At 51.7% G+C, this 24,732-nt stretch overlaps 1 protein-coding gene across 4 annotated transcripts in view; it reads left to right on the forward strand.

Annotated features, from left to right (window-relative positions):
• TPD52L2 (TPD52 like 2) overlaps positions 1 to 24,732 on the forward strand; it is a 67,425-nt gene that overhangs the window by 36,476 nt on the left and 6,217 nt on the right. For 3 of the 4 annotated variants that reach the window (XM_060230597.1, XM_060230598.1, XM_060230599.1), the window contains one exon: positions 10,460 to 10,561. In XM_060230597.1, the coding sequence (XP_060086580.1) occupies positions 10,460 to 10,561 (102 nt within the window). Of the gene's footprint in view, positions 1 to 10,459; positions 10,566 to 24,732 lie in introns of those variants that run through there. The other variant, XM_060230600.1, reaches the window with a different exon arrangement.

Here is a 24,732-nt window from a genome sequence, read left to right on the forward strand (position 1 = left end):
ATAGAATTGGACCCCCTGGTCCAATCGTTTTGAAATTTGGGGGGTATTATGGGGAGAGGCACTAGATGCTATACTGAACATTTGGTGCCTCTATCTCAAAAAACAGCCCCCCCCCCCGAGCCACTGATACCCCGCTCCCCGCTGATACCCGCGGATCAATTCCTCATTATTCCCTATGGGAATTGGTCTCCATAGGGAATAATCGCCCAGTGGACATTTCCCTCCTCCACTGCCACTTTGGCCGCTTTCTGATGACCCTGAAGTGAGGGGAAGACCTCCAGACCTGGGGATTGGCAACCCCCCCCTCGCTCTCACACACACACTCTCTCTCTCTCTCTCAGTTGCTCTGAAACGAAAGCAAAACAAACGGAGGGAGTGTGTTGCTGACCCTTCCCTCGAAGTACTTCCTGTTCAGCTTTAAAGGCACACAGACACACACACGTTTTGAAACGGACCTGTTTGCAGGTTTCTAAACCTGCCCGAGATCTAGAGCTGCACGGTGGCTGTGGGGGCGGGGCTTTCCCCACCGGCCAGCTGGCTGGGGGTGGGGGGAAGCCTGTAAAACCGGGGGATCCCCCCACTGGGACCTGGGGATCGGGAAGCCTAGGCGGTGCCAGCCACAAAATGGCCGCCACAGGAGGCGGAGCTGCACACGGAGAGGCAGGGGACGAGAGCAGCAAGTTTTAAAAATACACCGTGTTAGAGGAGTGTGTGGGAGAATAAAGCCAACGCTTTGATGGCAGCAGCCACTGAACCGATGTGAATTTAGTCTGCACAGCCAGTCAGAAGTCCTGCTGGGCAAAAGCCCCGCCCTCCTCCAGCTCCACCCACTTTCTAGAAACGCTTGGCAGACACCAGGAAAGGGCGCCACATTGGAGACCCCTGAGCTGGTGGTTAGAATAAGCTCAGCTGTACTCGCCTCCAGTGTTCCCTCTAAGCCAGGCGTAGGGAACGTTGGCTCTCCAGGTGTTTTTTTTTTTTTTTGCCTACAACTCCCATCAGCCCCAGCCAGCATGGCCAATGGAGAGCCAACGTTCCCTACCCCTGCTCTAAGCTGAGTTAGTGTGAGCTAGCTCACTGGGGTTTTTTGTTTTGTTTTTAAGCCTCCAGCTCACATATTTTTGCCGTAGCTTAGGTAAAGCGGCCCCAGAGCAAACGTAATTTGTGCAGTAGCCAAATCGCTGACTCCCAACTTTAATGCCAGTAGCTCATGCATTAGAATTTTTGTTCACAAGACTCCACAGCTTAGAGGGAGAATTTGCTGGCCTCGCTTCCCTCGCTTGGTTTTCTTCCGCTGGAAGCCTTACCTGAGCCACCTCACTTAAGTGCATGAGTGTTGTGGAAGAGGAAGTCATTGGGGAGAGGCCGTAGCTGAGAGGAAAGAGCCTCTGCTTGGCATCCAGAAGGCCCCGGGTTCTATCCCCGGCGTCTCCGGTTGAAAGGACCAAACAGAAGAAAATGATGATGATGATATTGGATTTATATCCTGCCCTCCACTCCGAAGAGTCTCAGAGCGGCTCACAATCTCCTTTCCCTTCCTCCCCCACAACAGACACCCTGTGAGGTAGATGAAGATATTGGATTTATATCCCGCCCTCCACTCCGAAGAGTCTCAGAGCAGCTCACAATCTCCTTTCCCTTCCTCCCCCCACAACAGACACCCTGTGAGGTAGATGAAGAAATTGGATTCATATCCCACCCTCCACTCTGAAGAGTCTCAGAGCGGCTCACAATCTCCTTTCCCTTCCTCCCCCACAACAGACACCCTGTGAGGTGGGTGGGGCTGGAGAGGGCTCTCACAGCAGCTGCCCTTTCAAGAACAGAGAGCGGCCTACAATCTCCTTTCCCTTCCTCCCCCACAACAGGAAGGGAAAGGAGATTGTAGGCCGCTCTCTGTCCTTGAAAGGGCAGCTGCTGGGAAAGCCCTCTCCAGCCCCCACCCACCTCACAGGGTGTCTGTTGTGGGGGAGGAAGGGAAAGGAGATTGTAGGCCGCTCTCTGTCCTTGAAAGGGCAGCTGCTGGGAAAGCCCTCTCCAGCCCCACCCACCTCACAGGGTGTCTGTTGTGGGGGAGGAAGGGAAAGGAGATTGTAGGCCGCTCTCTGTCCTTGAAAGGGCAGCTGCTGTAAGAGCTCTCTTAGCCCCACCCACCTCACAGGGTGTCTGTTGTGGGGGAGGAAGGGAAAGGAGATCGTGAGCCGCTCTGAGACTCTGTCCTTGAAAGGGCAGCTTCTGGGAGAACTCTCTCAGCCCCACCCACCTCACAGGGTATCTGTTGTGTGTGCGTGGGGTGGGCGGAAGGTAAAGGAGATTGTGACCGTTCTGAGACTCTGGAATTCAGAGTATAGGGCAAGATATAAATTCAATATCTTCTTCTTCTATAAGCTGCCACAGGGACGGCCCACATCCAGATCAGAAAGGCGTGTCCAAACGTGCATGTCTGGGTCCTGCCCTGCTCCAGTTTGGTGTAGTGGTGAAGTGCGTGGATTCGTATCTGGGAGAACCAGTTTTTGATTCCCCACTCCTCCACTTACTGCTGCAGGAATGGCCTTGGGTCAGCCATAGCTCTCGCAGAGCTGTCCTTGAAAGGGCAGCTTCTGTCAGAGCTCTCTCAGCCCCACCCACCTCACAGGATGTCTGTTGTGCAGGGGAGGAAGGGGAAGGAGATTGTAGGCCGCTCTGAGGTTCGGAATGAAGGGTGGGATATAAAGCCAGCGTCATCGTCACTATTGTCCTCCTCCCCATCCCCCCATCATAGACTGAGGGTCTAACTCAGTATAAGTGAGCATCTTGCGTCAAGTGACTTGGAGTAACTTATGACATGATTTTAAGCTGCTGAACTTCACTAGGGTGGTCTCTTTTGCTTGTATGCCTCAGGAAGTGCCTCCGGATGTGCGAGACTGGCTGCTAGAAGTGGCGGCAAGTGGCATTCTGGGACAGCACCGCTTCCCCCCCACCCACCCCAGCACAGATTGGTTTTTGAAATTCGCTCTCTCGCTGGAATGCCTGCTGCCTTGTTGTTGCAGTTCAGACTCTCTAAACCGGGGAGGCCAAACTGTGGCTCCTTCACACACATTGTGTGGCTCATGAAGCCCTCACCGCCTCATCAGCTGGCCTGGAGAAGACATTTGTCTCTTTAAAATCAGTTCTCCCGGCCAAGCCAGTCAGCAGCTTGGAGAATGCATTTAAAGTCGCTTTCTTTCCACCTCTCCCTCCCTCTTCCCTCCCCCATCTATTTTCCTCCCTCCCCTCCCCCTTCCCTTCCGTCTTGTGGCTCTCAAACATCTGAGGTTCATGTCCTGCGGCTCCCAAACATCTGACATTTATTCTGTGAGGCTCTTACGTTAAGCAGGTTTGACCACCCCTGCTCTAAACGAAGGGATACTGTGGTTAGAACCTGCTGGAACGGTCACCTTTGCTGCTTTCCTTGCTCAAGCAAGCGGTGATTTCACCCCTGCTGTTCCTTGGAGTTCACAGACAACATGATTTTGTAGGACTCTGTCCGCATCCTGTGGATATATCCTGGCCAAGTTGGAAGTTTTACACTCATTTGTTGCTCGAGAACTATAGCGGGAAGTCGTTCTGGATGCAGTTGTTGGGGGGCCGCCCTGGAAGGCTTCCGGAGGCCTCTGCTCATGACACGCTGATCGGCTCCCGGTTCGATTTGCACGCAGGGCTGAGGCTTTGGTGCTTGCAGTTCCACAGCGCTCTCTCTCTCTCTGTCTCTCTCCCTCCCCCCCCTCTCTCTCTTTCCCTCCCCCTCTCCCTCTCTCTCTCCCCCTCTCTCTCTCTCTCCTCCCCCTCCCCCTGCTCCATCCCCTCCCTCTCTCCTCCCCTTCTTTCCCTCTCTCCCCCTCCCCCCTCTCCTTCCCTCTTCCCCCCTCCCTCTCTCCCCCTCCCTCTCTCTCTCTCCCCCTCTCTCCTCCCCCTCCCCCGCTCCCTCCCTCTCTTCTCCCCCTCCCCCTCTCTCCTTCCCCCTCCCTCTCCCCCTCCTCTCTCCTCCCCTTCTCCCTCTCTCTCTCCCCTCCCTCTCTCCTCCCCCTGCTCCCCCTCTCCTTCCCCCTCCCTCTCCCCCCTCCCTCTCTCCTCCCCTTCTCCCTCTCTCTCTCCCCCTCCCTCTCTCTCTCTCCTCCCCCTCCCCCTGCTCCATCCCCTCCCTCTCTCCTCCCCTTCTTTCCCTCTCTCCCCCTCCCCCCTCTCCTTCCCTCTTCCCCCCTCCCTCTCTCCCCCCTCCCTCTCTCTCTCTCCCCCTCTCTCCTCCCCCTCCCCCGCTCCCTCCCTCTCTTCTCCCCCTCCCCCTCTCTCCTTCCCCCTCCCTCTCCCCCCTCCCTCTCTCCTCCCCTTCTCCCTCTCTCTCTCCCCTCCCTCTCTCCTCCCCTGCTCCCTCTCTCCTTCCCCCTCCCTCTCCCCCCTCCCTCTCTCCTCCCCTTCTCCCTCTCTCTCTCCCCTCCCTCTCTCCTCCCCCTGCTCCCTCTCCCCCTCCCTCTCTCCTTCCCCCTTCCCCACTCTCTCTCTCCCCCTCCCTCTCTCCTCCCCTTCTCCCTCCCTCCCCCCCCTCCCGCCCTCATCTCTCTGTGGGGGAGGGGGGAATCCTTAACCTTTTTGAGCTTCTGGTTACCTTTGGACTTCTATTACAGTGTAGAGAGTGCAGACAAAAAATGGTGGCTTGTGGGATGTGGAGCCGGCCACAAAATGGCTGCCACAGCTGACTTTCAGATGCACGGTGCTGGAGGGAGGGGGGGGGGCAACAGCTGCCAAAGCAATGTTTTTTTAAAAAAAAACCCTGCACATCCAATCAGATCTCCCACGGCCAGTCAGAGGTTTCCTGGGCAAAAGCCCCACAACTGGCTGGCGCTAGGAAAGTTGTCAGCAGCTACCGTGGTGCCCACGGCCATCGTGTCAGAGATGCCTGGATGAGAGCATTCTGTGGGACAATCCCAAGATCCCATTGCATGGTATAGTGCAGGAGTGGCCGGACTGCGGTTCAGGAGCCACGTTTGGCTCTTTCACACATAGCCGCCCTGAGCCTGCTTCGGCGGGGAGGGCGGATATAAATCCAATAAAATAAAAAACAAATAAATATTGCGTGGCTCTTGAAGCCCCACCGTCCCGTTGGCCAGCATGGAAAAGGCATTTCTCTCTTTAACTCACTTCTCCAAGCCAAGCCAGCCAGCAGCTTGGAGAATGCATTCAAAGTTGCTTTCTTTCCACCTCTCCACATTGATTTTCCTTCCTTCCTTCCTTCCTTCCTTCCTTCCTTCCTTCCTTCCTTCCTTCCTTCCTTCCTTCCTTCCTTCCTTCCTTCCTTCCTTCCTTCCTTCCTTCCTTCCTTCCTTCCTTCCTTCCTTCCTTCCTTCCTTCCTTCCTCCCTCCCTCCCTCCCTCCCTCCCTCCCTTCCTCCCTCCCTCCCTCCCTCCCTCCCTCCCTCCCTCCCTCATAGAATAAGAGAGAGGATAGAATAAGAGAGAGGATAAAATAAACCCTGTAATGGCAGCCGCTACCGAGCCAATGTTATTTTAATCTACATTGCCCAGTAGTCCCCACCCTTTTTGTGGGCACCTTTGGAATTCAAACATGGAGTGGTGGGCGGAACCATAATATGGCCGCCGCATGAGATGATGGCAGTGAAAAAAAAAATGGCTGCCATAGCTTCCCTTCAGTCACATGGTGAAGATCTCTGTGCTGTGGTGGCAGCTGCTTTTAAAAATCTGTCCAGCTGGGAGAAAGCATTAAAAGTTAAAGTTGCTTTCTTTCCACCTCTCTCTCCCCATTTATTTGTTTTCCTTCCTTCCTTGCAGCCCTCAAATGCCTGTTCATGTCTTGTGGCACTCGGACACCTGAAGTTTATTCGGCGTGGCTCTTCCGTTAAGCGAGGGCGGCTGCTTCGGCTCTAAGCTGTGGAGTCCTGTGAGCAGAAATTCTGCTTCACGCGCTACCGGCATAAACGTGTTGTGAGCTACTGCGGAACTTGGTTTGCTCTGGGGCCCTTTTTCCTGAGCTACGGCAAAAATGTGCGAGCCAGGAGCTTAAAAAACTGTGAGCCAGCTCACACTCGCTCAGCTTAGAGGGAACCCTAGTGAAGAGGTAACATTGCGGGGGAGGGGGACGGTTTCGGCCTCTGTGCCCCGTTTGCTTGCCTCTCCGGGTTCACGTATGAAACAGGACTAAAATACCCAGCTGATAGGCTCCAATATTGTTGGGGGATCCAGTCGCAGCAGTTGTCTCCAGTTTGAACCTAATTTGTTAGGGACAGGTTTGAGTGCCGTTTGTTTGGGACAGTTGAGATGAAGATTAGATGTTTTTGCATGTGAATTTTGGATTTATATATAAATGTTGGATTTATATCCCCGCCCTCCACGCCGAATTTTAGAGTCTCAGAGCGGCTCACAATCTCCTTTCCCTTCCTCCCCCACAACAGGCACCCTGTGAGGTGGGTGAGGCTGGAGAGGGCTCTCACAGCAGTTGCCCTTTCAAGGACAGAGAGCGGCCTACAATCTCCTTTCCCTTCCTCCCCCACAACAGACACCCTGGGAGGTGGGTGGGGCTGAGAGGGCTCTCACAGCAGCTGCCCTTTCAAGGACAACTCCCGCGAACTATACGGCTGACCCAAGGCCATTCCAGCAGCTGTGAGTGGATGAGTGGGGAATCGAACCCAGTTCTCCCAGATAAGAGTCCACACACTTAACCACTACACTAGGCTGACTCTCAGCAGCACTGTTGCTTCAGTCTCGGTCCCCTGAGATGGGAATGAGAGGCCTGAACTGAACCTATAAAACCAGTGGACTCCTTCTTTCTCTTTGCCTTTGTACCCTTCAGTCTGCAAGCCAAACTCTGATACAGAGAATGAGCCCGGCTGCGGAGCAAAGTAAATGGGCTCTAGATTGGATTCGGAAGGGAGAACAGAAGGACAGAAGAGAATCCATATTACAGGGGTGGCCAATGGTATCTCTCCAGATGTTTTTTTTTGCCTACAACTCCCATCAGCCCCAGCCAGCATGGCCAATGACTGGGGCTGATGGGAGTTGTAGGCAAAAAACATCCGGAGAGCTACCATTGGCCACCCCTGCCATATTGGATCAGGCCAGTGGCCCATCCAGTCCAACGCTCTGCATCACACAGTGGCCAAAACCCAGGGTGCATCTGGAGGTCCACCAGCAGGGCTAGAACTCCAGAATCCTCCCACAGTTGCCCCCCAAGCACCAAGAATACAGAGCATCACTGCCCCATACATAGTGTTAAGAACCTAAGAGAAGCCATATTGGATCAGGCCAGTGGCCCATCCAGTCTAACACTCAGTGTCGCATAATGGCCAAAACCCAGGTGCCATCAGGAGGTCGGTCCAGAACTCCAGAAGCCCTCCCACTGTTGCCCCCCAAGCACCAAGAATACAAAGCATCACTGCCCCAGGAATCAGAACAAAAGAGAGTCATGTTGGATCAGGCCAGTGGCCCATCCAGTCCAGTACACTGTGGCCAAAACTCATGTGTCATCTCCAGGCGGGAAATTCCCAAGTCCCACAGCCTTTCCTCATGTGTCTTGGTCTCCAGATGGATTTTTAGTCATTACAAGTCAGCTTTGCATTTAGCTTTAGAGTCAAACTATTTAGTGGACTTGCTATTTATACTCTGGCGCGCCAAATGATGGTAAAGAGAGGATGAGGTCTGAAGCTGTTCAGCTGTGATTATATCTTCAAATCTCATCCTCTCTGCGGTATTCCGGGAATGAAAGGGCTTGTACAGTACCGTTTGGAATGCTGTCATTAGGTCTAAAAGAGCCCCGTGGCGCAGAGTGGTAAAGCTGCAGTACTGCAGTCGGAGCCCTCTGCTCATGACCTGAGTTCGATCCCAGCGGAAGCTGGGTTCAGGTAGCCGGCTCCAGGTCGACTTAGCCTTCCATCCTTCCGAGGTCGGTCAGATGAGTCCCCAGCTTGCTGGGGGGGGGGAGTGGAGATGACTGGGGAAGGCAATGGCAAACCACCCCGTGAAAAAAAAAGTCTGCCGTGAAAACGTTGTGAAAGCAACGTCACCTCAGAGTCGGAAATGACTGGTGCTTGCACAGGGGACTACCTTTGCCTTTTACATTAGGTCTAAACAGGAGACTCCACCATCTGAGCCATTGGGTTGACGTTGCAGAAATCTGAAAATTTAATCCCTGGTGATTCCCTGGGAATATAAGACCCAAGGTGAGATGATGAAGAAGAAGATATCCCACCCTCCACTCCAAAGAGTCTCAGAGCGGCTCACAATCTCCTTTCCCTTCCTCCCCCACAACAGACACCCTGTGAGGTGGGTGGGGCTGGAGAGGGCTCTCACAGCAGCTGCTCTTTCAAGGACAACCTCTGCCAGAGCTACGGCTGACCCAAGGCCATGCTACCAGGTGCAAGTGGAGGAGTGGGGAATCAAACCCGGTTCTCCCAGATAAGAGTCCGCATACTTAACCACTACACCAAACTGGCTCTCCATCTATAGAGATGGATAAGCTCTATAAAGGAAGCCGCGCCCCTCAGTTTGCTAGATCTGTGCCAGGCTGTAAGGATAGGACGTTTGTAAGGGTAAAGGCTGTCCCCTCGCCAAGCACGGAGTCATTACCAAATTGTGGGGTGACGTCACATCATGACTTTTTCCTGTGAGAAAAGTTTTATTGAAAGAAGATTTGCACATAACAAAAAGAAAATGAACATAAGACAAACATATAATACAAATACAATCATACCAACAATACCACAAACAAAATACATACTACACACATCAATATACTACACTATACACTATACATACCATTTAAAACAAATACCCAGTCATACACTGGGACTTTTTCATGGCACTTTTTGTTACGGGGTGCTTTGCCATTGCCTTCCCCAGTCCTCTACTCAGGCTGGGTCCTCATTTGACTGACCTCGGAAGGATAGAAGGCTGAGCCAACCACGAGCCGGCTACCCGAACCCAGCTTCCGCCGGGGGATCGAACTCAAGTCATGAGCAGAGCTTGGACTGCAGTACCGTAGCTTTCCCGCTCTGCGCCACGGGGGCTCCTTAGGACATTTTGGGGGGTCATTAATTCATAGGGTTGCCAAAAATTGGGAGAATCTGGATGACAAGAGACAGCGGTTCACTTCAGTTCTGCTTCTGATAGCAATCCGGTCCTGGTTCAGCAAGGGTTATTGGTCACTGGTGGGACGTGGTTTCCTTCTTAAATAGCAGAAGCCACGGTGGCTTTTCTGCGGATTAACGAAATGTCACCCATTAGCTCTTGCATTTCTCCCCGTGCCCCCCTCCCCCTCCAAAAGCTTTCTTCGGAGCGGTGAAAGTTTATTTTAAGGATTTCTGAAGGCAGGAAAGGCCTGCGTTTGCAAGGCGCAAGGAGAAGGGCGTCGCCTTTGGCAAAGCTAAAAATCCCCGTTGGAACCAAGTAATCTCTTTTTTTATCTCGTGCGTGAAGAGAGGAGGAAAGATCAACAGTTGGTAGGGAAGGCGTAGAAGCCAGTGCAAACAACAGCCTCCGTGCCGTTTCTGAACAACTGGCGACAGCATTAAAAGGCCAGCTAGAACAGGGGTGTCAAACTCATTAAAAAGACCAGCTAGAACAGGGGTGTCAATAATAAAAAAAATTATTATTATTTGTTATAAGGGCCGGATCTGACATAAATGAGACTTTGTTGGGCCGGGTCATGTCGGGTTGGGCTGGGCCGTGTCGGGCTGGGCTTTGTGTGTACCTATTTAAGATTAGGTAGCAGAGATATACATTCTATCAATAACACAAACGCAAATATATATATATTTTTAAAAACTTGAAAACATGCTGAAAACATTAGCACTCATTGGTCTTAAAGACGCTTTCTTTGTATTTCTCCCATGGGAACCAGGGAACTGGGCAAAGGAAGCTCTGGCTCTTTCCCTTCCTCCCCTGGGGACTGGGAGGAGGAGCCTCAGCCAATAGAAGGAGGGAGAGAGGCTTGGCTCAGTAGCTCTGCTGTGCAATTGAGAGAGCCTGGCAAAGCAAGCTGTGACGCAAAAGGAAGCAAGAGAGAGGGAGAAGGAAGCAGATGACAGCCAGTTGCTCAGGGGCCTGAGGGGAGCCCTCCGAGGGCCTGATTTGGCCCCTGAACTGCGTGTTTGACACCCCTGAGCTAGAGCGACTCTGGGCCCTTTTCAGCTTGCTAACCGAAGCTGCTCAGTCTTTGGGGCTGCTTCTAGGGCCTGCTGCAAGCGCATCTTAAATGCTCCGGCAGGGCTACGCGTGCACCTCTTTTCGCTGCAAGCGCTTACTTTCAATCCTCTCTCTCTCCCGCTCTGCAGAAAGGGTTGTCGCACAAGGTAGGAGGCTTCGGTTTTTGTCTCTTTTCCATTTGGGGTATCCTTTTCTAGCTGCTTCTCCGCCCCCTTTGCTGCTTGAATCCCTTCCCCCCCCCTTCTGTAATTATGGCCTTCAGCTGTTAACAACCTCTTGTTTTTCTTGCCTAGCTACAAGAAGACGCAGGAGACGCTGTCGCAGGCAGGCCAGAAGACTTCAGCCGCCCTTTCCAACGTGGGTTCCGTCATCAGCCGGAAACTGGGAGACATGAGGTAACCTTCTGGGCACCTTTCTTGTTCCTTGTGTCGCCAGGGGGCGTGGCTCAGTGGAAGAGCCTCTGCTTGGGATGCAGAAGGTCCCAGGTTCAATCCCCGGCATCTCCCATTAAAAAGACCAGGCAGTAGGTGATGGGAAAGACCTCAACCTAAGACCCTGAAAAGCCAGGAGGAGGAGCCATGGCTCAGTGGAGGAGCCTCTGCTTGGCATGTAGGAGGTCCCAGGTTCAATCCCCAGCATCTCGCATTAAAAAGACCAGGCAGTAGGTGATGGGAAAGACCTCAACCTAAGACCCTGAAAAGCCAGGAGGAGGAGCCATGGCTCAGTGGAGGAGCCTCTGCTTGACATGTAGGAGGTCCCAGGTTCAATCCCCAGCATCTCCCATTAAAAAGACCAGGCAGTAGGTTATAGGAAAGACCTCAACCTAAGACCCTGAAAAGCCAGGAGGAGGAGCCATGGCTCAGTGGAGGAGCCTCTGCTTGGCATGTAGGAGGTCCCAGGTTCAATCCCCAGCATCTCCCATTAAAAAGACCAGGCAGGAGGTGATAGGAAAGACCTCAACCTAAGACCCTGAAAAGCCAGGAGGAGGAGCCGTGGCTCAGTGGAAGAGCCTCTGCCTGGCACGCAGAAAGTCTCGGGTTCAATCCCCCACATCTCCAGTTAAAAGGACCAGGAAGAAAGGTTGAGGTAAAAGACTCGGCCTTAGACTCTGGAGCAGGGGTGGCCAAACTTGCTTAATGTAAGAGCAACATAGAATAAACGTCAGATGTTTGAGAGCTGCAAGACATGAATGTCATGCGTTTTAGAGCTGCAAGGAAGGAAGGAAAACAAATAGATGGGGAGGGAGAGGTGGAAAGAAAGCAACTTTAAATGCCTTCTCCAAGCTGTCTGACAGGGCAGTGGAGGCTTCAAGAGCCACACAATGCAGTTTTGGGCTGTATCAACAGAAGTCTAGTGTCCAGATCACGTGAAGTGATGGTATCGCTTTACTCTGCTCTGGTAAGACCTCCCCTGGAGTCTTGTGTTCAGTTTGGGGCACCACGTTTTAAGAAGGATACAGACAAGCTGGAACGGGTCCAGAGGAGGGCAACGAAGATGGCGAGGGGTCTGGAGACCAAGTCCTATGAGGAAAGGTTGAAGGAGCTGGGCATGTTTATCCTGGAGAGGAGGCGGCTGATAGGATCACCATCTTCAAGTCCTTGAAGGGCTTTCATCTAGATTCTAGAGGATGATGTGGAATTGTTTTCTGTGGCCCCAGAAACAACGGGTTGACATTAAATCAAGAGTTTCCAACTCAACATTAGGAAGAACTTCCTAGCAGCGGTTCCTCAGGAGGTGGTGGGCTCTCCTTCCTTGGAGGTTTTGAGCAGAGGCTAGATGGCCTTCTGACAGCAATGAAGATCCTGTGAATTTAGGGGGAGGGGTTTGTGAGTTTCCTGCATTGTGCAGGGGGTTACACTAGATGACCCTTCCAACTCTATGATTCTGTGATTCCCACATTGCAGGTCTGAGAAGATAGTTAGCTGCCTGTTATTTCAGCATTCTCCAGTGTCCCTTGAAGCCATAAAATGCCCTTGTACAAGTGCCGGCCAGGTTGTTAAAATTCACATCACGCTGCCATTTACTAGCAAAGCTAGGCCAAGTTGGAGTCCATGCACCCTTTTTAAGAAGGACCTATCCAGTGGCTTGCTTCACCACAGCACTATAGGACTGATTTTAGCCGTTGAGGTTCTGAATGTGTCTTGATTACAGAACCAGAAACTCGTGTAACTGTGTCTGCTCTGTCGCTGGAGTTTTGAAATTGAAACCTGTCAGAGCTCTTCAGCGCTGCTCTCATGCCGTTTCATTTGCGTAGCTTCGTTAGCTCCAAAAGTAATGGATTGCCGTGGTTTCGGAGTTAATTCCATCGCTTGGTAATAAGTCTTTGAAACCGGCATGCCTGTCTCCCCCTCCGGCATAAATTCAGTTAATGGCTTTTGTACTTTTATCGTTTGAATGTTACATGGACCTCGGTGTGCATTTTTTGTTTTTAAACTGGTCAAACGATTTTGAGTTTATTCAGCATGGATTACGTAAGAATCGTACCGTGAGTTTCCTGTGGCATTATCACGTTCAGGCTTTCCCTGGTACTGAGTGACCTTCCGAACTCCCTGGACGCTTCAAGCTTTGGGATTAAGTGCAGTTTGTGCAAGATTCTTCGATCTGAGGACGCTGTAGCTGGCGAGGAACGCATTTGGTGTTCCTCTAGAACAGAACGTATGCCGGCTCTGTATTGGTGGTGCTTCCAGCTGAGATACCAGTTTCAAAGCAAGACAAGAAGCTCAGCATTAACTTGTTCAGGAGAAGGATGGTGGCTCAGTGGTAGAGCATCTGCTTGGTAAGCAGAAGGTCCCAGGTTCAATCCCCGGCATCTCCAGCTAAAAAGGCTCCAGGCAAGTAGGCGTGAAAAACCTCCGCTTGAAACCCTGGAGAGCAGGGGAGGGATGGTGGCTCAGTGGTAGAGCATCTGCTTGGGAAGCAGAAGGTCCCAGGTTCAATCCCCGGCATCTCCAACTAAAAAGGGTCCAGGCAAGTAGGCGTGAAAAACCTCCGCTTGAGGCCCTGGAGAGCAGGGGAGGGACAGTGGCTCAGTGGTAGAGCATCTGCTTGGTAAGCAGAAGGTCCCAGGTTCAATCCCCGGCATCTCCAATTAAAAAGGGTCCAGGCAAGTAGGCATGAAAAACCTCAGCTTGAGACCCTGGAGAGCCACTGCCAGTCTGAGTACACAATACTGACTTTGATGGGCCAAGGGCCTGATTCAGTAGAAGGCAGCTTCGTATGTTCATGTATGTTCATACGTTTTGAACAGGGGTGGCCAAACTTGCTTAACCTAAGAGCCACGTAGAATAAATGTCAGATGCTTGAGAGCTGCAAGGCACAAACATCAGATGTTTGCAAGCCGCGAGGAAGGCAGGCAGGCAAATGGATGGGTGAAGGAGGAGGGAGGGAGAGGTGGAAAGAAAGCAGCTTTCACTTTAAATGCATTCTTCAAGCTGCCATCTGGCTTGTCTTGGAGAAGTGATTTAAAGAGAGAAACGCATTTTCCAAGCTGGCTGACGTGATGATAGGGGCTTCAAGAGCCACACAATATGTATGAAAGAGCCACATGTGGCTCCCAATCCACAGTTTGGCCACCCCTGGTTTTGAAGGCAGAGGAGGCACCTTTGGAGCATGGAATGATGCCATTGGTGGTTTCCTTGCCAAGAGAACAGCTCATTGAGAGGCCAAGCGAGCCTATCTTTACTCTGGTTCATGCTGGTTAAGGAGTAAAAATGGCCAACTATAGGAGAGCTCACCTTGGGTTGTGGCGGAAGGAAGAGAACAGGGATTATCTGTGCAAATACGAGGAAATGATACACACACCACACCCCTTTTGAACTGCTGGGGAAATAAGGGGTACAGGAACGTTTTCATGCACTCCCATTTCCATTGTGTTCATTCAGGGAGGGAGAGAAGCTAGTTTCCCAGTTTCCTCAAGAAAGAGGAAAAAGGGGAAGGAAAAGTCCCCTGTGCAAGCACCAGTCGTTTCCGACTCTGGGGTGACGTTGCATTCACATTTTCACGGCAGACTTTTTACGGGGTGGTTTGCCATCGCCTTCCCCAGTCATCTACGCTTTCCCCCCAGCAAGCTGGGGACTCCTTTGACCAACCTCGGAAGGATGGAAGGCTGAGTCAGCCTCGAGCCGGCTACCTGAAAACTCAGCTTCCGCCGGAGATCGAACTCAGGTCGTGAGCAGAGTTTACGACTGCAGTACTGCAGCTTTAGCACTCTGCCCCAAACCCTCTTATTTATTTAACTTCAAAGCCTTCTGGGAAACAGAACCAAAGTGTCAGTTATAGAGTCTTAATTAATATAGAAATTGAAATAGCACCGGGCGAGTATAGGCAGGCAATAGAGGCTCAGTCCAGCCCTGATTCTGCGATGTGAACTCCTGTTCTGGTGGCAAACTGCTTCCTATTACATGTTCCTTATATATCAGCAGCCTTACTGTCAAAGACCTTAATGTAGCCCGGTAGAATTGAGTCCTCGATTCACTGCAGCCCTGTTTGTTTCCAGGAATCCTTCATTCCCTCTGTGGCTGGGGATGCCTGGATGGTAAGCGCAAAGCTCTCTGATCACATAACAGCGCGTAAAAGCGCGTTCGGGCATTGCAAACCGACGTTTTTCTATGGAGAGCAACCGGCTAACGCCTTTGTTCCCCAAACGGAAACGATGCCAGATAATTCGCTCACGTAACTTCAGGTCATTCTTTCCGGGACCGGGGCTCGAATACGGACAGGCTCGCATTTCCGTTTGTGCAGGCCTCAGCCGTCCAAAACTCGAAAACAACTTTGCCTTGGCGGGGTCCGTTTCCTGAAGCGGAGGATAACAAAAATTTGCTGGTAGAACAAAACAGGAGTCGAGCGGCACCTTTTAAGACCATCGAAGTTTTATTCAGGACGTCAGCTTTCGTGTGCTGAATAAAACTTCGTTGGTCTTCAAGCTCCTGCTTGACTCCTGCTTTGTTCTGCTGCTTCAGACCAACACGGCCGCCCACCTGGATCTAAAAATCGCTGTGAAATGCTGCGCAACCCCCCCCCCCCACACACACACAGAGCTCTTAAAAACAGGAACAGACTAGATGAGCAAACGTCGCGCCTCAGACGGTGGCCTCTTCAGTGACACACATCCTCTGAAACCTCAGCATCACACAGAATTGCACAGAGACCGAACGAGCAGGGACGGGAGAGCCAGCAAGGCCCAAAAGTTGGACGCTTCCTAGAAGCTTATTGTGCTCCGATTGCTTATCGTCGAAGGGGCCTTGTTTTCGATCCACCTAATAAAGGAGAGCTTTTGAATGATCGGAGGAAAACGAGAGCAAAGCCGGGCCCGCATCGGCTGCCACCACCTTCTTCTCTTCCCTGTCGTGTCTCCACGCGCAACACGATGCCATTGTATTAGGTTTCCTGGCCCTTGCCAGGGAGGCACCCATGGAGAAATTGTCCTTTCTCCAGCTGACACACTTTTGCCCTCTTTGTCTAGCTCAGCCCTCCATAAAGGCTTTTTCTTCTAGTCAGGGCCCTTTTTTTGTAGCAGGAACTCCTTTGCATATTAGGCCACACCCCCTGATGTAGCCAATGCGCCTGGAGCTTACAGCAGTTCCTGTACTGAGAGCCCTGTAAGCTCTCAGAGGATTGGCTACATCAGGGGTGTGTGGCCTAATATGCAAAGGACTTCCCTGTAAGCTCTCAGAGGATTGGCTGCATCAGGGGTGTGTGGCCTAATATGCAAAGGACTTCCCTGTAAGCTCTGAGAGGATTGGCTACATCAGGGGGTGTGGCCTAATAGGCAAAGGAGCTCCTGCTCCAAAAAAAGCCCTGCTTCTAGTTCTTGTTAGCCAGCCTGGCTTATGCGATCAGAGACTAAAAAGGATTGGGAGTGTGTGTTTTGTGGTGAACTTCTCTTTTAGTGTGTGTTTGGGGGGCTTTTGCCACTATTGGCCATCTGTGTGATCTTCGCGGGTGTGTTGTCTTGTCTTCGTCCTGTCGTCACGTAAAGCAAAATGCGCACCTTCGTTCTACTAGCGTATTTTTGAAGTCTGATAACAGAAGAAGGAGCTGCTGGTTACTTACAGGCAATGCGAGCAGATGGTGTCTCATCTTGGTTTCAGCTCTGACAGTCTTTTGAGGCATCCTTGCATGGTCTAGATCAGGGGTCTCCCATCATGGCGCCCCTGGGTGACCTGGAGCCTGCCAGCACCTTTTTCTGGCACTCGCCTAGTATTTTTAGAAAGTGGATGGAGCCGGGTGAGCAGGGCTCTTTTGAACATAAGAGAAGCCATGTTGGATCAGGCCAGTGGTCCATCGAGTCCCAACACTGTGTCACACAATGGCCAAAAAAAACCCCAAGTGCCATCAGGAGGTCCACCAGTGGGGCCAGGACACTAGAAGCCCTCCCACTGCGCCCCCCCCAAGCACCCAGAACACAGAACATCACTTGCCCCAGACAGAGTGTTCCATCAATACCCTGTGGCTAATAACCATTGATGGACCTCTGCTCCATATGCTTATCCAGTCCCCCTCTTGAAGTTGGCTATGCTTGTAGCCGCCGCCTCCTCCTGTGGCAGTGAATTCCATGTGTTAATCACCAATTCCATGCGTTAATCAGTTTGGTGTAATGGTTTGGTGTAATGGTGAAGCGTGCGGACTCTTATCTGGGAGAACCGGGTTTGATTCCCCACTCCTCCACTTGCACCTGCTAGCATGGCCTTGGGTCAGCCATAGCTCTGGCAGAGGTTGTCCATGAAAGGGCAGCTGCTGTGAGAGTCCTCTCCAGCCCCACCCACCTCACAGGGTGTCTGTTGTGGGGGAGGGAGATAAAGGAGATTGTGAGCCGCTCTGAGACTCTTGAGTGGAGGGAGGGATATAAATCCAGTATCTTCATCTACCTCACAGGGTTGTCTTTTGTGGGGGAGGAAGGGAAAGGAGATTGTGAGCCGCTCTGAGACTCTTCAGAGTGGAGGGTGGGATATAAATCCAATATCATCTTCTTTTTGTAGCAGGAACTCCTTTGTATATTTGGCCACACACCCCTGATGTAGCCAGTCCTTACAGGGCCTACTGTAAGCTTCAGGAGGATTGGCTACATCAGGAGGGTGTTCCTGCTACACAAAAAGCTCAGAATAGATCAGGTGTGCAGATTTTATTTAAAAAAAAAAAAAGATTGCTTTGTCAGCAGCTGTCACCACAGCACAAGGCTCTTCACTTGTATGACTGAAGGGAAGCTATGGCAGCCATTTTGTTGCTGGCTTCACCCCCTGCAGTAGCCATTTTGTGGCTGCGCCCGCAACACTGTGACAGAATTCTAGAGCTGCCCTCCAGGCTCAAAAGGGTTGAGGAGCTTCCCTCTGAGGAAAGGCTGAAGAGGCTGGGAGTTTTCAGTTTAGAAAAGAGGCTACTGAGGGGGGGAACAACAGTGTGAGGCCTTCTAGCGTCCTGGCTCCACTGGTGGACCTCCTGATGGCACCTGGGTTTTTTGGCCACTGTGTGACACAGAGTGTTGGACTGGATGGGCCATTGGCCGGATCTAACATGGCTTCTCTTATGTTCTTAAGTTCTTATGACGTGATAGAGCTTTATAAAATTACGCACAGGGTGGAGAGAGTTGACAAAGAGAACCTTTTCTCCCTCTCCCCAAATACTAGAACTCGAGGGCATGCAACGAAACCTATGGGCTGTAAGTTCAGGACAGACAAAAATATTACTTTACACAGAGAGCGATTCAGATGTGGAATTCGCTGCTGGAGGATGTAGTAATGGCCACAGGAATTAACAGCTTTATAAAGGGGATTAGAAATTCATGGAGGAGAAGGCTATCTGAAGCCAGGAGACTTGGTGACTGAGGGGAAACTAATCCTCTGAATTCAGAAGCACTAGTTCTCTAAATCCCAGGGCCAGGTGGCAACTTCAGGGGAAGACTTCAACCTCTGTGCCCTGTTGTTGGCCCTCTAGAGGAACTGGTTGGACACCGTGTGAGACAGGAGGCTGGACTAGATGGACCCTCACTGGTCTGATCCAGCAGGGCTCTTCTGATGTTCTTATGAAGGCCTCAGCCTCTCTGCCCTGTTGTTGGCCCTCCAGAGGAAGTGGTTGGCCACTGTGTGAGACAGGAGGCTGGACTAGATGGACCACTGGTCTGATCCAGCAGGGCTCTCCTGACGTTCTTATGAAGGCCTCACCCTCTCTGCCCTGTTGTTAGCAATCCAGAGGAACTGGTTGGCCCCTGTGAGAGACAGAATGCTGGACTAGATGGTCCCTCGCTGGTCTGATCCAGCAGGGCTTTTCCGATGTTCTTCTGAAGGCCTCGGCCTCTGTGCCCTGTTGTTGGCCCTCCTGAGGAACTGGTTGGCCACTGTGCGAGACAGGATGCTGGACTTGATAGACGGCTGATCCAGCAGGGGCTCTTCTGATATTCTTAATACGGCTGGAGTGTCGCACAAGAGCAGACAGATCTCACCTCCGTATGTCTCGTGTGACCTACGGCCGTCCACAGCTGTTTGCATCTTTGGTGCCACTACTCCCCCAAACTTGTTTACTAAACTTTTCAGAACTTCACGTTCTGGCCTCTTCCTTGGAGAAGGGGTGGTAAGAGTGACCGCCGCTTTCTTTTCCTGAATGCCCCGGATGTGTTACCCAGCGTCTGCAGTGTTTGTGGCAGCTTTTCCTCGTGCCGACTTCCTGCCAGGTTGGCATTAACTCGCATAGAAGAAGAGACGCCGCCGTGCCTTTCATCGCAGACCAGTTCCTAACTTAATCTCTTCTTCTGCCCGCCTCTCCCAATGGTGTGTCTTTGGGGGATCTCGGGGAACGGCGGGGAGCCTGCCCTGTGAGTCCAAGCAGTGCTGGCCCGGATTAAAGGAACCGGATGAATTCATCCGACGTCACTCCTGAAAGAGCCGGGAGAAATGCTGTGTGTTTTGGCCACCAAATGATTGGGGAGTTGTCAGTGTGGTATTAAACAATTGTCGGGTTCTGCAGCATGCCTGCATGTGGAATGTAACTTCTCTCTCTCTCTCTCTGGGTATTGTGTGAGCTTCATGTTTAAAAATCCGCACTAACCAACCCTCCTTTCTTTTGCTTCTTTCTGCTGCCTTTGGATCCTTCCAGGGCCCATCCGTTCTCGCATTCCTTTAGGTAAGACTGCGTATGGGAAGGAGACCGGCGAGGAATCTGGTTCAACAGGGCTTTCCCCTTTAGAGATGTTTTGCCTTAAACGCAAGCGTCACCAAAAGGCGTTGTCCTGAAAGGGTTCCACTACAGCAGCTTTCTCTGTCTGCAGTGCCCATTTCATCCCGAGAGGCTCCGGAGCTGAAAAGCTTTCTTAATTTTTATGTGAAAGCTGAGATTCTTAGCTGCCTTGTGGCTTCGTTCCCCGCTTGCTGCTGGTGTTCCCGAATGGCAAGCAGGAGGAGGAGGAGGAGGAGGATGGGCGTTTAGAAGAAAAAGAATATATTGGATTTATACCCGGCCTTCCACTTCGAATCTCTCAGAGGGGCTCACAATCTCCTCTACCTTCCTCCCCCACAACAGAAACACTGTGAGGGAAGTGGGGCTCAGAGAGCTCTGACAGAAGCTGCCCTTTCAAGGACAACTCTCCAAGAGCTATGTCTGACCCAAGGCAGGTGGAGGAGTGGGGAATCATATGAGTCCTTACATATAACCACTATACCAAACTTACTTTCTTTCTTTCTTTCTTTCTTTCTTTCTTTCTTTCTTTCTTTCTTTCTTTCTTTCTTTCTTTCTTTCTTTCTTTCTTTCTTTCTTTCTCTCTCTCTCTCTTTCTTTCTTTCTCTCTCTCTTTCTCTCTTTCTCTCTTTCTCTCTCTCTCTCTTTCTCTCTTTCTCTCTCTCTCTCTCTCTCTCTTTCTCTTTCTTTTTTTCTTTTTCTTTCTTTCTTTCTTTTCTCTCTTTCTTTCTCTCTTTCTCTCTCTTTCTCTCTCTCTTTCTCTCTTTCTTTTTCTCTTCCTTTTTCTTTTCTTTTTCTTTCTTTCTTTCTTTCTCTCTTTTTCTCTTTCTTTCTTTCTTTCTTTCTTTCTTTTTCTTTTTTCTTTCTTTTTCTTTTTTCTTTTTTTCTTTCCCTTCCTTCCTTCCTTCCTTCCTTCCTTCCTTCCTTCCTTCCTTCCTTCCTTCCTTCCTTCCTTCCTTCCTTCCTCCCTCCCTCCCTCCCTCCGGCTTACATCATTCTCTTCTCCTCTACTTTATCCTCACAACAGCCCTGTGAGGTAGGTCAGGCAGAGTGTGTGTACCTGGCCTGGGGTCCCCCAGCAAGAATGTGGGCAACCAGGAGACAATGTTGGTTTTATTTACATCATTTAGAGCCCACTTTCTCCACAGTGGGGAACCCCGGATGGCTGGCATCATTCTCCTTGTCTCCGTTTTATCCTCACAGTAACCCCGCAAGCAGGGCTTTTTTTTGTAGCAGGAACTCCTTTGCATATTAGGCCACACAGCCCTGATGCATCCAATCTTCCTGGAGCTTACAGTAGCTAAGAGCCCTCTAAGCTCTTGGAGGATTGGCTCCATCAGGGAGGTGTGGCCTAATATGCAAAGGAGTTCCTGCTACAAAAAAAGCCCTGCCTGTGAGGTAGATGAGGCTCACCCAAGATCGTTCAGCAAGCTTTTGCGGCATAGTGGGGATTCGAACTTGGGCCACCGAGATCCCAGTACAAAAACTTGACTCGTTTTGATGACTATTGAAATGATTCCTTCTTGGGAGAAAGGTGGGTTAAAATGCCCCTCAGCACTTCCAGTAAGACTTAATGGGTTTGGTGTAGCGGTTAAGTGCGTGCGCTCTTATCTGGGAGAACCGGGTTTGATTCCCCACTCCTCCATTTGAAGCTGCTGGAATGGCCTTGGGTCAGTCATGGCTCTTGTAGGAGTTGTCCTTGAAAGGGCAGCTGCTGTGAGAGCTCTCTCAGCCCCACCCACCTCACAGGGTTTCTGTTGTCGGGGGAGAAGATATAGGAGATTGTAGGTTGCTCTGAGACTCTGATTCAGAGAGAAGGGCGGGGTATAAATCTGCAGTCTTCTGGGAGAACAGGGTTTGATTCCCCGCTCCTCCACTTGCACCTGCTGGAATGGCCTTGGGTCAGCCATAGCTCTGGCAGAGGTTGTGCTTGAAAGTGCAGCTTCTGGGAGAGCTCTCTCAGCCCTACCCACCTCACAGGGTGTGTGTTGTGGGGGAGGAAGGGAAAGGAGATTGCAGGCCGCTCTGAGACTCTGTCCTTGAAAGGGCAGCTTCTGGGAGAGCTCTCTCAGCCCCACCCACTTCACAGAGTGTCTGTTGTGGGGGAGGAAGGGAAAGGAGATTGCAGACCGCTCTGAGGCTCTGTCCTTGAAAGGGCAGCTTCTGGGAGAGCTCTCTCAGCCCCGCCCACCTCACAGGGTGTCTGTTGTGGGGATGGAAGGGAAAGGAGATTGCAGACCGCGCTGAGACTCTGTCCTTGAAAGAGCAGTTTCTGGGAGAGCTCTTTCAGCCCCACCCACCTCACCTAACATGTGGAATTCACTGCCACAGGAGGTGGTGGCGGCCACAAGCCTGGCCACCTTCAAGAGGGGGTTAGATAAAAATATGGAGCAGAGATCCATCAGTGGCTATTAGCCACAGTGTGTGTGTGTGTGTGTATTGGCCGCTGTGTGACACAGAATGTTGGACTGGATGGGCCATTGGCCTGATCTAACATGGCTTCTCTTACGTTCTTATGTTCTTACAGGGTGTCTGTTGTGGGGTAGGAAGGGAAAGGAGATTGTGAGCCACTCTGAGATTCAAAGTACAGAGTGGGGTATAAATCCAATATCATCTTCTTTTCCTTCACGTACTTGATTACTGGCTTGGCTGGGGAAGCCCCCATGTCCCAGACCCTAGAGAGTCACTGCTGGGCAGGTCTGGGGGCAGGTGGAGCAGCGGTGTGGTTTCAGAACCAGGCAGCTTCGCACTTCGAAACGATCGAGAAAGACCCTCCTCTCGGCAGGCTCGTGCGTGTCTTTGGCTGGGGCTCACCATTGCAGCAATTTATTCGCTCTCTTCTTAACTTAGCAATGGTTCTGGCGTTTAATGCAACTCAGGCAGACGAAGCGCGGCCAAGCCGGCCAGAGGCCACTTTGGCACTCTCCGTTTTGCAGCGTCGACAACGCGGCGTTTGGGCCGTTTCCTGGAGCGAGTGCAGCTCCAGACGTTGGTGGTGGGCCAGATCTCTCTCTCTCTCTCTCAGGCAGGGTAGAGTGTGAAAAGGCTTTTTCTTAAATTAAATGGGGTAGAGTTTTCTCCTGCCCCCCCCCCCCCCAATTGGGAGTCTTGGGCTCAGCCGCCAGCAAATATCTCCTGAACTGCAGTCTCTTCCTCCTCCCCCCATCCCATTTATGCTGCGCTTTCTTGAACTCAGCAAGAGCACAGCTCATCTTTCCTGCTTCAATGAGCAGCCGGGCTTTGAGAGCCTGATCAGCATAGTCCAATGTGCTCTGGTCGGCAAGCGTGGCTGCAGGGGGTTGGCCTGCCTCGGTTTTAGGATAAGGGAAGAAGAAGAAGACGACGACATTGGATTTATATCCCGCCCTCCACTCCGAATTGCAAAGTCTCAGAGCGGCTCACGGTCTCCTTTCCCTTCCTCCCCCACAACACACCCTGTGAGGCGGGTGGGGCTGAGAGGGCTCTCCCAGCAGCTGCCCTTTCAAGGACAGAGAGCCTCCTACAATCTCCTTTCCCTTCCCCCCCCACAACAGACACCCTGTGAGGTGGGTGGGGCTGGAGAAGGTTCTCACAGCAGCTGCCCTTTCAAGGACAGAGAGCGGCCTACAATCTCCTTTCCCTTCCTCCCCCACAACAAACACCCTGTGAGGTGGGTGGGGCTGGAGAAGGTTCTCACAGCAGCTGCCCTTTCAAGGACAGAGAGTGGCCTACAATCTCCTTTCCCTTCCTCCCCCACAACAAACACCCTGTGAGGTGGGTGGGGCTGGAGAAGGTTCTCACAGCAGCTGCCCTTTCAAGGACAGAGAGCGGCCTACAATCTCCTTTCCCTTCCTCCCCCATAACAGACACCCTGTGAGGTGGGTGGGGCTGGAGAGGGCTCTCACAGCAGCTGCCCTTTCAAGGACAGAGAGCGGCCTACAATCTCCTTTCCCTTCCTCCCCCACAACAGACACCCTGCGAGGCGGGTGGGGCTGAGAGGGCTCTCCCAGCAGCTGCCCTTTCAAGGACAACCTCTGCCAGAGCTATGGCTGACCCAAGGTCATGCTAGCAGGTGCAAGTGGAGGAGTGGGGAATCAAACCCCGGTTCTCCCAGATAAGAATCCGCACACTTAACCACTACACCAAACTGGCCGTTCTCCTTTATCTTCTCCCCCCCACAATAGACACCCTGTGAGGTGGGTGGGGCTGGAGAGGGCTCTCACAGCTGCTGCCCTTTCAAGGACAACCTCTGCCAGAGCTATGGCTGACCCAAGGCCACCCCAGCAGCTGCAAGTGGAGGAGTGGGGAATCAAACCCGGTTCTCCCAGATAAGAGTCCGCACACTTTACCACTACACTAAACTGGCTCTCAACACAGAGGCCCCACGGGAGCAAGGTCCCCTCTCAGATGTGCCTTCTTAAGGATTATGCCTGATCCCCCCCCCCCCCCCCCCCCCCAGTGCTCAGTGGCAGTATGAATAGTCACAAGAATGACCTGATTTGATGCTTTCCAAGGTTGTGTGTGTGCGCGCGCGTGTTTTTAAAACTGCTTTTAACTTTTCTTCCTCTCCTCTTAACGCTTCCGCGTAGCAGCTACTCCATCCGTCACTCGATAAGTATGCCCGCCATGAGGTAATGTAGCCAAAGCCGCATCTCTGCGTCTGCTGTGGGGAAGGTGCAAAACAAAAGGAGGGGTGGGAATCAAAATGAAATTTCGTTTAAAAAAAAAAAAGAGGAGTATCCAGGATTACAGGCCAGCATCTCTTCCACTGCCTTTCCTTGGTTTTCGGGAATTCGGCTGTGAAAATGCTTCAGCTTTGCCAAAATTCTTAGCAGGGTTTTTGTTTTCCCTTAACAAGGTCTGGCAAACCTTTGGGTTTAGAATCTGGTTTACTCGGGTTCTTTGTAAGGGGCTGGCATTTGCTGTCCCCTCCCCCCCCCCCCCATCTAGCTCCAGTAAACAGCACCTGAAATTATCACTAGGTATTGTGCAAATGATTGTCACATTGTGGAAACGATCGTCACGTTAAGCCTGCAGGGTTACATAAAGACACCTCGTAGGCGACGCTCCCTCTAAGTTGCAGAGTCTGGTGAGCAAAAATTCCACTTTGTGAGTTACTGGCATGGACGTTGTGAGCGAATGCCTAGATCAGCGTGCTCTGGGGTCATCCTTCCTGAGCTAAGACAAAGAGGCTAAAAACCTGCAAACTAGCTCATGCTAACTTGGCTTCGAGGGAACGCTGCTTGTAGGATACTTTAACACCGGGTCATGTATGTGTCAATTGTAAAACCTTTCCAGTGGAAAGATGTATCTGAAACACATCACAGAAACGCATCGCGAGGTGCTTTTAGATTTGTGTGTGTGTTTATAAATGTTAATGTTCCCACATGTTCCCCAGAGAGTACTGAGATCGGGAACCCAAAAC

The sequence above is a fragment of the Heteronotia binoei genome, chromosome 2 (genome assembly GCF_032191835.1).
Source record: "Heteronotia binoei isolate CCM8104 ecotype False Entrance Well chromosome 2, APGP_CSIRO_Hbin_v1, whole genome shotgun sequence".
Taxonomy (NCBI): Eukaryota; Metazoa; Chordata; class Lepidosauria; order Squamata; family Gekkonidae; genus Heteronotia; species Heteronotia binoei.